Source organism: Bacillus rossius, chromosome 15, assembly GCF_032445375.1.
Source record: "Bacillus rossius redtenbacheri isolate Brsri chromosome 15, Brsri_v3, whole genome shotgun sequence".
Classification (NCBI taxonomy): Eukaryota; Metazoa; Arthropoda; class Insecta; order Phasmatodea; family Bacillidae; genus Bacillus; species Bacillus rossius.
Window position 1 is genome coordinate 20728673 of NC_086342.1, and position 14011 is coordinate 20742683.

At 40.6% G+C, this 14011-nt stretch overlaps 1 protein-coding gene across 1 annotated transcript in view; it reads right to left on the bottom strand.

Moving 5' to 3' along the window:
• Nucleotides 1-867: 867 nt before the first annotated feature.
• LOC134539649 (histidine decarboxylase) overlaps nucleotides 868-14011 on the bottom strand; it is a 48024-nt gene continuing 34880 nt past the window's right edge. The window contains exons 10-15 of the mRNA XM_063381836.1: nucleotides 13950-13969; nucleotides 11581-11679; nucleotides 7873-8197; nucleotides 5000-5170; nucleotides 2080-2223; nucleotides 868-1043 (exon numbers count right to left, since the gene is read on the bottom strand). Coding sequence (XP_063237906.1) covers nucleotides 868-1043; nucleotides 2080-2223; nucleotides 5000-5170; nucleotides 7873-8197; nucleotides 11581-11679; nucleotides 13950-13969 — 935 coding nt within the window. The remainder of the gene's footprint in view (nucleotides 1044-2079; nucleotides 2224-4999; nucleotides 5171-7872; nucleotides 8198-11580; nucleotides 11680-13949; nucleotides 13970-14011) is intronic.

Here is a 14011-nt window from a genome sequence, read left to right on the forward strand (position 1 = left end):
TCCACAATTGCGATGTCCGATGTCCGAATGTATTAATTTCTAAAGTTGTCACCAGAGCGCAGTAAATGTGCCAAACCAAATGTTTTTGTTTATTGTTTTGATGCTTTGTAGTTTGAGATCGAACTTATGAAAGGTGTGGGAGTTCAATATTATATATTTATTCAGATATTTAACAAAAACAAACACCACGTTTTCAAACGGGAACCGGAAATTCAAATATCGTGAGTGTTCTGTTCTTTTTCTGTGTCCGAAGTACACAGGTTGGGACAAAAAGTTCAAATTGACGAATGTCTTCGGACCAGGTAGGTTCGGACCTTCGCCCACATGACGCATGACGTCAGAGGGTCACGTGGACCAATCAGCGACGAGAGTCCTTCGGACACAGTTTAGGACATTGCTATTGTAGACGGGCCATTATACGCAGATAGCAGCTAGGGATGAGTGAAAATGTCCGCCATCTATGTGTCATATTTTCGTTCATCGACTTCCGTTCCATTTTTACGAAATAAGGCCTACTTCTACCAAGAGCTAAGATATGGTTACTACATCAAAAAGGTTTCTAGCTGAAGTTGATACACCATTTTTTACAGAAAAAAAAATTCAGTGAAGTAATTTTTACATGCAAGCTTGAAATACTTACTGTTCTTTTACAGGATATAGAATGTTTAATTTTTTTTATTAACGTCGTTTTTTGAGAGTAGTGATAATGATCTGACAGGTGTAGAGAAGGGTTTTAAGTATGGAATGAAAACAGCTCGTCACCGGAAAAGCCCCTACAGTTTATTTCTGACTAAAGGTGTTGTTGGCGGAGGTAGGGTAGGGGAAGGGGAGGTGAGGAGAAGAGAAGTACAGCGCAGGCGCGGCGGCCTAGTCTCGCTCGCAGGCGCAGCCGAGGCGCGGCCGGGCCGCCGCCATCTTGTCGAGCGGCGCCGCCATCTTGTCGAGCGGCGCCGCCGAGTGGTCCACGGACCTGGAGCGGCTGTGGCGGTCCGCGGACGCCCCGCCTGCCCCCGGCTGCTCGCCGCCGGCCTGGGGCGGGTTGTCTGCGAGAACACAACAACACGCCCTGGAGTGCGCGCAAGTTCATAAGTTCCAGCTCCACCGCGTGACGGGTCCAGAAGGACGCTTCGTGAAGGGCTATCGTGCAAAACAAAATGCATGCTCGATATTTAACTTGGAATATTTACAAAATTATAGTCTCAAATACTGAACTTCGATAATTTTATACAACTTTTGATAAAAGAAAAGATTAAACTGTGAATTTAAGTAAACTTTACATACCCTCAAAAATAAAATAAGTATAGGTAATAATATTGGGGTATTCCCCCTCCCCTTTTCAAGATCCGCGCTTGATTAGGCCCCGTATTCTTGGATTTTCGATCTTTTTGCTGTATTTCAAAATTTGAACTATTAAGCCGTATGTATCGGGTTTTTCAAGGTACCTATAAATAATATCTCCCAGGCCTTCTATACCTTGTTGCAACCAGTGGCGGATCCAAGGGGGAGGAGGGGGGGGGGGGCCACCAGGGGCAAGTACCCCCCTCCCCCTCCCGGAAAACCAGTTGTTTGCTACATTAATATTGCCGACAAAAATGATTTTTTTTTTCTGAAACCAATTAAATATTTTAATATAATTATAATGAATTTTCTTGTAGAATCATAAAATCTGGTGGTTGGATGTTATGTGTAGTAATGTGAGTAGATTAAATACAAATTTAGTAAATTTAAGACATTTTTTTCTGCTCTGGTTAGGTACTCTGAAATCCTAGAGTGCACCCCCTCCCTCCGAGGTGAACCTCTGTATTCGCCACTGGTTGCAACCGCGTGTCTACGACGGCGGGGCGCGTGAGACGCAAGCAGTAGCGGATCCAGAGAGGGGGGAGGGGGGGCTAAGGGGCTCAAGCCCCCCCCAAAAGCATCTGGGTCCACTATTGTTTTAGTGTTTGCCTTGATAAAGCCTAGCCTCAGCTGGGTCAAGCCCCTCCCAAACCAAAAGGCGCCTGGATCCGCCACTGGACGCCAGCACTCCCGGGGACCGTGTGACAATGGCCACTCCCGCGAGATGGGCGCCGTGTATACCTTCGTCCTCGGGCGTCTCCTCCAGGTGGCCGCAGCTCGGGCCGGCGGCGGCGCCAGACGCCAGCGACGTCACCAGGTCCATCCTGGAGTCCAGGGAGAGCTGCTTCCCCGACACCAGCATCCCTCGCACGCGCCGCCGGATCGCTTAAAGGAAGAACCCGTGACTGTCGCGTGGCGTCGACCATGGGCGTCGCAACCGGGGGACGGGGGGGGGGGGGGGGGGGGGCGTCTTCAATTTCGTCCCCTCCAATAATGTATTTAGTTTCGTAGTTATATTGAAAATATGATTTCTGTGATATAACCCAATTGTTGCGCACTGTGCATTTAGTCCAATCGTGGTAATGTGAGCACTTTTTAAATTAGATTTTTGCGTAAAATAAAAAAAACAGGTCCGATACCGAATACAGATATGTTAACCGTGTTTTTTTTTACAAATTTTGTTCTCTGAAAATATTTTTTTTATATAAAAAAATAAATTATATATTGCAACCAACTATAATTAGAATATTTAGGAAAGAAAAATGTCTAAAAACCACATTTTTTGCTCCTTCAAACCCCAAATTTTCCCGGGGGAGGACCCCTGGACCCCCCGCTTTTTTCCAGGGGATGGATATTCCTCAACACTAAATATATCTTTGCGACGTCCATGCGTCGACGGTCTTCCAACGACTCACTCGAGACCTTCCCGCGGCGAGAACCATTGCTGGTTTTCACCGTGTGCCACAGAGGACACACACGAGAATGGACTACAAAGATGAACACACAAACACAAAAAAAAAAAAAATCAGCAGATATGTTGAACGCATACATTGCCATTTTTTTTCTGTAAATGAAACTGAAATAATTATTTTTTAAAAATTTGTACATTTAAATGAAAGCAACTGCGGTTAAAAAAAAAAAAAAAAAAAAAAAAACGTTTCGCATTCTTGCCTAAGGTATTTATTTATCCTTATTTGTAAACCGTTCTCTGAATAACTTTCCAGTATTAACTACACACGTTAAGAAGTATAATTATACAAAATTATAAGCGATTGTTGAATATGATTATCCTTTCTATTGTTAAAAAAATTTATGATTGTGTAAAATATATAGAAAATTTAAAATCATGCGCCAATTTTTGTGATTGCGACAATAATAAATATTCCGTACTGTTTCCAAAAAAACGTATTTCATATTTAATGTATGCAAGTATAACGATAGCAATGTATTGTGCGAATTTAAAGTATTGTTCGTGTAGTGTTACAAAGTATTCCCTTATAACTGTTTTCCAAAAGAATATTATGTAAAAATACGTGGTACATGTTTTTCTTCGTAGACAGCAAAGAGAATCGCGTGATCGTTTTTGGTTGGAAGAAGTGTCCAAATAACTCTAAAATATTCGGAGTACTCCGAATGTCATCGAAGAAACCACGAGAGTCTCGTAATCTACAGAACTTCATCGGAGGTTCTCGAATGTCACTGGAGGTCCCTGAAAGTCATCGGAGGTCCAAACTTCTTCCTAAACAGTTTTATTATTTTTTAAAATTTATTTTCTACTTTTTACAACTTGTACAATAATTCCCTAAATTAAACAGGAAATTTAGCACTCACAAAAGCATGCCTGTGTGTGAGTGCATTTCGTCACTTTAACCTACTAACGGTTTTTTTTTTGACATTTAAACTTTTTAATAATTGTAATAATTAACAAATATAAATTGAAAAACTTAAGGAAACTAACATTTTTTTCATAAAATTGAAAGTTAAAAAGAGTAACTAATTTAAGTACAAGATAAAGTATAATATTTTTTTTTTTCAGAAAAAAAGAAACATTACATAAAATGTAAAAAAAAATATATTTAAAGGAAAAGTAAAATTACATAAGTTACAACAATATAGAAAACTTTATTTAAATATACACTTTTATAAAACTGTATCTGTCTGTTTGTTCGAGCATCACGCAAAAAAAACTACTACACCGATGTTTATGAAAGTTTTTTTTGTTTTTAAAAGCCCACAATTAGACTGAAAAAAAAAAGTACACATTTTATCTCTCTAGGAACACGAGATCAGCTTGAAAGAAATTAAAGATTAGGTTGTGTTGAAACAAACATGGCGTCAAAGATATTAAAATTTTTAGGTTCTATAAAGAATTACGAACGAGGCGATATCTTTATAATACACTTTAATTAGCTTCACTTGTAACTAACAATGTAATCAAATCTTGAAAGTCGATTTTAACCTACTTCTAATCGTCGTATCGATTTGAAACTTTGCAAGTATTGCACACACTCCCACGCCTTCACGGACTTATCGCTAAATAAATCCTTTAATCTTAAGTTCCCTTACAATCATGTAATGTTTTTTTTTTTTTTTTGTGAAATAATCTGATCGCTCATCAGACTGCAACGGCGCTAGCAATCGCTTCCTTGCAAATGGCGGCCGTCTGAAAATCAGGACACGTTTGCTTCCGCGCGTAATGTCTAAGATTGGTGTGCTGAAAGGGAGAAATGGGGCCTGAGAATAACCCAACCAACCACGATGACAATACTGAGAGAGAGTGTGGAGGGGTTGTAGGGGCAGAAAACATTTACGTTCGAGCTATATCCTCACTCGTCCTTTCAGTACCGACGCTGTCCGAATGAACTCTGTAAAGAGTCGCCACCCACGCGTCAGACGCTAAATAGGTGCCTACAACTCACATAGTTTCGGTTCCCTGCAAGAATTTCCGGAAGATTTCAGAAGTTTTGCGTTTTGGTATTAACGCCACTTCAGCCGCTAAATCAGAAGTTTCTTCCAATGAAAACAAGCATGTTGTGACTGACCGAACCTAACCTAACCCTTCGATTTTTTTTTTAATTTCAATGTTTTGAGAGAAATCCGAAGTTGCACGAACGTGGTAGGGAACCGAAACTATGTGAGTTGCAGGCTACCGGAGTCCCACCTGGGCTGTCCTGGTCGAAGCGAAGCCGGCCGAAGCTGGACGCCAGCTGGCGCGCCAGGTTGTCGCCGTGGTCGAAGATGGCGGCGAAGCTGCCGTTCACGATCTTGGGCGACATGGGCGAGTTGGCCAGCAGCAGGCTGGAGCCGAAGTTCTCGTTCAGCTCGCGCGTCTCTGCGGGCATGCCGGCGTGACCCGTGTTCACTGACCTCCAGGCTAGCTACCGCCATCTCACTCTAACTCTGGAAACTTGCGAGACGTTTCAAACAGGTGCTTCTTTGGTTGATGGTCTCTCATTGGCCCTGAGTCCTACAGACGAACCGTGAGCCAATAATAAAACCATCTCAAAATTTTAAATATTTACTCATTTTTACACACATGATATCATAAATTTTGGAAATATTTATTGGCAGAACAACAAATGCAACGGTGTTATTGAGTTAAAATTTTAGAAAGAGGCCTTATATTAAATTAATGCCGAAAAAAATCAAAATGGCTTGTGATACCGAACCTTAATTTTTTTTTTTAAATTTTTTGTTCATATATTATCAAAGTATTTCGTATTTATAGTTAAATAGGATTTATAATACAACTTGTCGTAAACAAGAAAACAGTGAGCTTGGGACAACGCAAATCTTTTTTTCGTGCATTTACCCAAACGAATTAAAAACTATTTTCACGTGTAATACTTAGCTTTAGAAATGTTAAACAATGTTGTTATGGAGTTTTTCATCACTAAGGCATCAATGAACGCGATACATTGGAAAAAAATGTGGGCTTGTGGCATTGCCTACGATTGGTGTTTTTAAGAAACACATATTTTTGCATCTTCAACATGAGTTTTATAACTGTAGTAGGTACATGCATACAGTAGTAAACGTAGTAAACAAACGTAAACGTTGGAAACAAAGCAGGTATTGTGGAAAAGGGTATACTTGAGGTGCCAAGGGGGAAAAAACGAAGTCGTTTTTAGGTGTACCCTCCATGATATGGAAAAGAAAATGAAGCTAGAATATGAGCGTTCTTATTCTACAGTGGGAGAGAATGAAGTTTAAGAGGGCTAAAACCAACAATATTAATGTTAATGAGTATGCTGATTGCACAACCACAACGAGGAAAAATCACAAAGTAGGTGGTATATGCGTGTCACCTCTGTGACATGGAGAAAAAAAACGAAGTAGGCATATGGTCCGTGTGTTAATAGCGTGGCTACTTCATGGACCAGTGGAGAGACCAGACTATAGTCTGTTTCACGCTTGGATTGCAGTACAGAGTAAATTGGTTAACACTGTTGCCAGATTTATACTATCCGGGTTGTTGAAATTAAAAGTATTATTTTGAATATCAACTTTATAATAAGTTTTAATATATATTTCTATAAGACCATAAAATAGAGTATTCTGGTAGAAAAGAAAATTAAATGCTAAACACCAATTACTATATCACAGGAACAAATATTGGTAAAAGTCGATCATAATTAATAATATGGCATTCCATTAAAGTATGTGCAAATGCTAGAAAAGAGCAAAACTTCTCAAAATTAAATGATACAAACAAATGTACCAAAAATGGTTGAAACCAAAATGGCGACATTTAATTATACATCCTATGAAACAAACAAGAAAATGGAAATTATAACATGAAATACGTCAGGAAAATGTATTTCCACAATCCTCCCAAATGTTTCCGATTCATTAAAATATTTTCATGACATTAAGTGTTCTGTCTGCAAGTTTTGCGCTCCAAGACGTGTATCTGGCAACAGAGCACACCGCTACAAGTGCAGCTCTAGTAGCATTGGATAGAGAGAGTAAATGCACGTTGCAATCAAGGATAAGACAATAGATAAGGGTAGGATACAGATGGAGCATTAGCCTTCAGACGAGAAGCCGTTTTATTTTTCATTGTTTGTCTAATTTTGACATACTAATATGACGGACGTTAGTTTTATATTTATATAAGCTATTATAGTTTGCTTTTATTAACGACTGTGGTTATGCTGTTCGGAAGAAATAATATAAAAATTGTACTGGTTGATATCTTTATATATATTGTTACGAGCGCGGGAGACAAGGCCACGACGCGCGCCAGTTACCAGAGCGGCCACTGACGTCATGCACGCATACCTTCGGTGATTATAGCGGCCCAGCATCTCCCTCCACCCTTGCCAACGCGCCCTCATTTCTTCGGCGCTGTTATCCATCCCTTAGTGGCCAGGGAATTCCGCGGGCTTACAAATCCCGCCGCGTGGAGTGGCGTGAACGAGCGCATACATTCTGGACGCTTCGAGCGTCGGATCGGCCCCGGGACGACGCGACACGTCACAACCACTCCAGTCGGTTCCAGAAAGACGGCCACGGGTATAAAAGCGGCGACGATGGCCTCCGCGAGGGGGGTCGAGTTCCAACAGGCGAATTGAGTGAATATTGCGAGTTGGGTGAGCGGCGCGACCGAGTGGCTCGAGACAGGTGCGGAGTAAGAAGCGAACCACTGTTGAGCCTAGCTCCAACTGAGGAGTGCGAATTGTGGACTTTTACAGATGCTTAGTGATTTGTGAACAGACGTTAAGTGTAGTGATTCAGTACATGATTTAAATAAATATTGGGAGCAAACAAAACTGTTTAAAAAAATACGAACCCGTTTTTTCTTGCTCGTAACAATATAGTACATTAAAATTTCAAAACGAATCTTCATAACCTAAATGCAATGATATGAGTTGACATTTTCCTCCAATTTAACCTCCAATACAGTTCCAGCTGATGTACATTTGTGAACACGTTGGCACTGAAATTCCCCTCCCTTTCGTCCTATGCTCCATCTGTATATGCACGTGTGTGACGTGTGTGACGTGTGTGTGACGTGTGTGGGAGCGGCACCTGCCAGCGGCACCCGGGCGCGCGCCCCGCGGGCCTGCTCCAGCACCGCCGCCGCCGTGTCCTCGACCTCCTGCCAGTCGCGCGCGATGTCCCGCGCCGTGGTGCGCGCCGACGTCACCACGAAGCGCACCACGTAGCGGCCCTTGAGCGAGGCGGGCACGCAGTGCACCCGGCCGCGCGAGTTGAGCCTCTTGAGCAGGCGCTCCGTCAGCTCGTCGGCGCCGCGCAGCCGGAACACGACCAGCCCCAGGTGGCGCGGCGCCGGCACCTCGAAGCGCGCGTCGGCCCGCACCAGCGCCTCCATGCGCTGCGCCAGTCGCACCCCCTGCCGGACACGCCCGCGACCCGCCCTCTCAGCGCCTTCTCCTCCGTCCCCACCGGGTATCCCGCAGGTCCGCAAGAAGTGGCGTAACTAGGACGCCACTGTTCTGGCAGCTTCGAGACTCCGTAACTAGGACGCCACTGTTCTGACAGCTTCGAGACTTATCCCACGGGTCGATCCCCAGGGGCGTAGGAACCGGGGGGTGCGGGGGTTACAGGGGGGACGTGTCCCCCTGAACATTTTGGGCGGAGGGGACTGTCCCCCCTCCCCAACTTTCTAGACCGTGATATTTTATTTTATTTTATAATATTATTCTGTCCAACTTTATTTGTAATTTATTCACTCTCAATTTTTATCTTAAGGAAACAATAATAATTTTAACATCGATGTATCCAATTGCACTTTTAAAATAAAAAATTTCCGGTGGAGGACCCCCCCCCCCCCTTCGTCTTAGTAAGAGGGGAATGGTTGTACATGACATCAAAATCATTATTTGTCCCCCCCCCCCCAACTTTATGAACACAGCTACGCCAGTGCCGATCCCACCGCGAAGAGGGTGAGCAGTGAGTAGCGACCGAGGATCGCGGTAAGAGAGCCGAGCCGAGCTCCGGTGGGGGGAGTAAATAGTGGATTTGTGAATGGGGATTTGATTTTTGGATATACATTAAAATTATGCAATTTAATTTAATCATTTACACAATAAGGCTTTATTGAATCAAGAAAGTTCCGTTCTTGTACGTAAAATAAAGTAAAATTTTATTTTACAATAGCTAAATATTATTAATATTTTTATTTCAAAATGCGGTGGCTAAATACTTGGTTGGACAATTTTGGGGTGGCAACTACCACCCCTTGCCACCCTCGAATTACGTCTATATATATACATACACACAGTAGAACCTCTGTAAGTCGAACTCGAAAGGAGACGCCAAAAAATTCGAGTTATAGAGTTTTCGACTTAAGCGGATTTTGATTCGACATAAAGAGGTTGAGATTCATTCTTATACATTTTGAGTTAGAGAGGTAAAATAAATAAAAATTTCAGTTGCAGAGGTGACAAACATATTTTTATTTATTATAAATTAACATTATTTCAAACATCCCTAAAAATAAAATAAAAATATGGCATTAAACAGTCAGTATTTTTTTCTTTTATTTTTTTTAGATGATTCGGTTGTTCTCTATCTATAGCATTGTCTAAGGTATAAAGAATAGAAAATTCTTGCTCTTCAGAGTTGCTGGTTTGCTCTATAAAATTCCGTAAAGTATTCAATGCGGTTATTGCCTCTTTGATGGAAACTCATGGAGCGCATGTAGTATTATTCGAGTCTTCTATGTCATCTAAATCATGAGTATCGGTTTTCTGAGCTACCAAATCGATAATTACGTCATCAGATAAAGTCCCAGCAGTCATAACTCCATCATCGCACTTAACAAAGTCCTCAAAGGATATTCCTGAATCCAATTTTTCAGCGAGGCTCAAAGTTTTCAGTTTACGTTTCACAGCACTCATGTTTTAACAATTTTATTTGTAAAATGTTGTATAAATTCATGTGTAGCAGTCGTAACAGTCGACAACAAATGACTTGCTTCGCTAAAATTCAAATGAAATCAAAAATAATAAAATTAAACACTTGACACCAAGCAAGCAAACACGTGAGTCGTGGTAATCCTATTTATTGCATATACTCCTAAATTGATTTCTAAGAAACAATGGTGTACTCACATTGTCGACAAATTCTTAAAGTCGGTAACTTATTTTTCTTCGAACTATAGAGGTAATAATTTTCAAATAATCGAGTAGTAAAGGTTGTAAAATAAAACATTGCTATGTTCGAGATACAGAGGTCCAATTTAATTTTTCGAATACGGAGGGAAAATCTGTACCAAAATGGCTTGTAGGGACTCACTGATTATTTTGACTAATAGAGGGTTGAGATTTCGAGCTACGGAGGTTTTGGGGCTTGAATGGAAGGGAACACAACATTTTTTTTGAGTTTGGGAGGTTTTCGACTTATCGATATTCGACTTAAAGATGTTCTACTGTATATACACACACCACACCTCTTCCATAACCCTTAAAACCCTTTCAGTGCCACAGGGTTAATTTCGAGTTTCATCCCTGTAGTCACCGGTAGTTTTAATTTATTAATAAAAATATGAAAACTTTTGTGTTTGTATTACTCAACAAAAGTAAAAGAAAAGTAAGAAAAAATTATTTCAACAGCAGAATAAAATTGCTGTCTTCCTGAGATTTCGGGGTGGGGGGGGGGGGGGGGGGGGGAGAGAGAGAGAGAGAGAGAGGAACTACCTCCACTCCCCTTAAATGAAGCCTCGTCATTCTGCGGAAAGTCCGGGCTGCGGCGTGCACTTAAGTCAGTAACTAATCAAGTAGATATTCGTTCAGCTGTAAGGCCCCTGGTTTTTTTTTGCCATGTTTGTTTCAATTATGAATCACCTCTGTGAACCCCCTTTGTGTACTTTATTGTTAGGATTTATCGATCAAGTGAACGATTTAATATTTATTTTTATCGTTCTAGTGAATTAATGCAGTGCGATGTTTCACTTCTGACGCACGTGGTGGCCACGCCCCTTCAGGCCCCCCTAAAAAAAAAAAAACACACACAGATCGGTCATAATTAGGGTTAAGCCATTTTTTGTTGTGTACTTACTGTCCGCAACAAAACCCATTAAATCGTTACGTTTATATAGTCTGTAAGTAGCGGATGGAAAAAGAAAAATGACATGAACATACTTAGTTAAATAAAATGTATAAATCCCTACGAAATAGTCCTTTGCCCCCCCTTTTTTTATTCTTCCATGGCAATAGCTTCCATGTTGTTATGGGGAACGCACCACAACGCCGAAATACCACAACGCCGAAATGCCAAATTGACCACAACTCCGACAGCTAGAAAACTTCTGTGTATCACAACGCCGAATTACCACAACGCCGAAATACACTAACGCCAAAAAATGTCATTGCAGGACTGCCACAAAGGTTAGGTTAGGTTAAGTTAGACTAGGTTAGATTAGATTAGGTTAGGTTAGGCTAGGTTAGGTTAGGTTAGGTTAGACTAGGTTATGATAGGCTGGGTTAAGTTAGGTTAGGTTATATTACGCTAGGTTAGGTTAGATAAGGTTAGGTTTGATTGTGGTATTTCGGCGTTAAGGTACATTTAAGAAACACACACACACAAATTCATTCAGTTGTTATTTCGGCGTTGTGGTGCACAGCAGTTTTCTAGCTGTCGGCGTTGTGGTCAATTTTTGACGTTCGGCGTCATGGTATTTCGGCGTTGTGGTGACGACCCTCGTTATGTCGCACTGGCTCTGTGCCTGTTGTTTGTCCCTGCCCAGAGGTCAGAAGGAGGGTGGGACCTCACCTCTCGCACGTGACGCTGCAGTCCCTTGATGCCGTAGCTCCTGATGACGAACCACAGCTTGAGCGCGCGGAACCTCTTGCTCAGCGGGATCTGCCAGTGCTGCAGCAAACACTCACAACTACAACAACCCCGTCATCCAGATGTTCTTCACGTGAACCTGCAACTGACGAGACCGGCCTGTGAGGCCGCAATTACACCTGCTACTTTATTAGGTCGTAATATTACCAATGAAAAAAAAAAGTCTACAATTTAGGTTCAATATGAGTTGGTAGGGGCGGATACACGATTAACTGGGGGGGGGGGGGGGATAAGTCCGGCCACCAGAAGTATGAATAGACCCCCCCCCCTTATATAAATCGGGGGGAACGGGACTTAATATCTGGATCACTAACAACTTAGTCTAGGTATTAGATCCATGGGAAGTTATTAATAGCTATACATCCGTCTTTAATGTGTCTCTAATATAAAAATAGCCTAAAATTTATTTATACAGTTTTTTGGTTAGTTTCATCTTTTACCATTCTTAATTGGGGGGAGTGTTGGTTTCTCATTGCCCCGCTCTGGATCTGCCTTTGTGAGTGGGGGTATCTGAGGTTTTGGCAGAGGTGTCCTAATGTGTAATATTCTATTAATGAATAAGTATATTAATATAACTATAGTAATAAATTCTGCAATGTCTTAAAAAGAAAAGCATATATGAAAAATGGGCTAGTCTGAAGTGAACATTTCTGGGAGCCGTACTCAAGAATATATCCATTCAATTGTGCGTTCCCTTTCTCTGCGTGCGTTGGAATCTCCGGGCGATATTGGTGCAATCGCCGGACGTTGGACTCGCATCCTGGGTCCAACCGCCCTTTTTTTTATTTCCCCAGGCAAGTTCTCAGGTTGGTTCCATTCCAGACACGATGGACGATCACTTTATCAAGTTTATTGATTAATTTAGTGAGTGTACGTGTCTAACTAACTCACTGCCGTTATGACGTAAAGCTAAGTACATTCGGAATGAACGTTAGATATGGCTTTCTTTAAACGATTCTTGCAGAGAGGAAGATTGATTTAAAACGTTTTCTGCACAGAAAATTTTTTTTAATACAAATAGTTTGTAATTTTGTAATTTGTACAAAAAATGGCTATGGTTATTTTTGCATATATGAAATACGTTTTTCGAGATAATACTGAGTATTTTTCTGAAAATTAACGAATCATTTTGTATTTTAGTTGATGTATCATTCAATCATATTTTAAAAAGAAAACAAGTTAAAGGTAATAGAATATTGAACAATTAGACTTTATTTTGTTGTATCTGCTTATAATTTACGCAGTTAATACTGGAAAGCTATTCAGGGAACAGTTTACAAATAACTTAAACTATTGAAGGTATTTGGACAACACAATGCAAAAATACCCGGGTAAGAATCCGAACCTAGTATGACTGCGAACATTATTTTGTAGCGAAACAGTTTTTTTTTTCATGTAAATGTACAAATTTACAAATATTTGTATTTTTACATGAATATTTTTTTTCCATTTACCAAAAAAAATTAAATTAAAATAAAAGCGTAGACATACGCCATTGTTGGTTTGCACTGCATATGTCCCTAAAATGTTTTAAATCATTCCTTTTCATTGCAATAATCATTCAAATAACGTATCGGAATCTGTGTTGCGTGATTGGTCGTGCTCCTTATTGCGGTAAAGTCGGCGCTCGATTTTCTTCTTCACGAAAAATAATTGCCGTTACAGAGTTGTAATAGACCTATTCCTGTTAAAGAGACAGACATTGAAATTTGCTTTTGGGCGTTTAGTGAAACAAACTATATACAATATTTTTGATGTGTAACATCTAAACTCTCGGTGTACGGAATTTGGAAGCAGTAATTTCGTTAATGGAACGGAAGTTATTCCAAACGGAAATGTGTAACCACGGTGCTGCCAACTGTAGCGGATGGTGGTGCAAACTAAAGTTCAGAAATAACGAATGTAAACTTTATAGTATGAAATGTTTAAAGCATTTTAACAAGATGGGCGGTATTATAATAAAATTCCTTTTCGAAAATCAGTTCAAAATCCGGGGTTTAGTAAATTTTTTATATAGTCGACGTAGCTGCTTCGGCAGCGAAATCTAGCGACGGGTGCGGAAACTATGTGTGATTCGCATTCAGAAATTTAGCTGAAAATACAATTTGCGTATATTTATCACGCTCGTCATTATTTTAATTAATTATAAATTAAATTTCGTGTCGTATTTCCGTACTATAAAAATATTTGTAACGTGAGAACACATGAATTTGCTCGTCAGCGAGGTTAGATGGTTACACATCTCTAGCGATTACTGAAATACACATTCATGCTTAATTTAATTTACTTACCATGTAGTCAATAGCAAGGCCTGCAAAATGAAGAATATAATATTTTCACATACTGTGGTGTA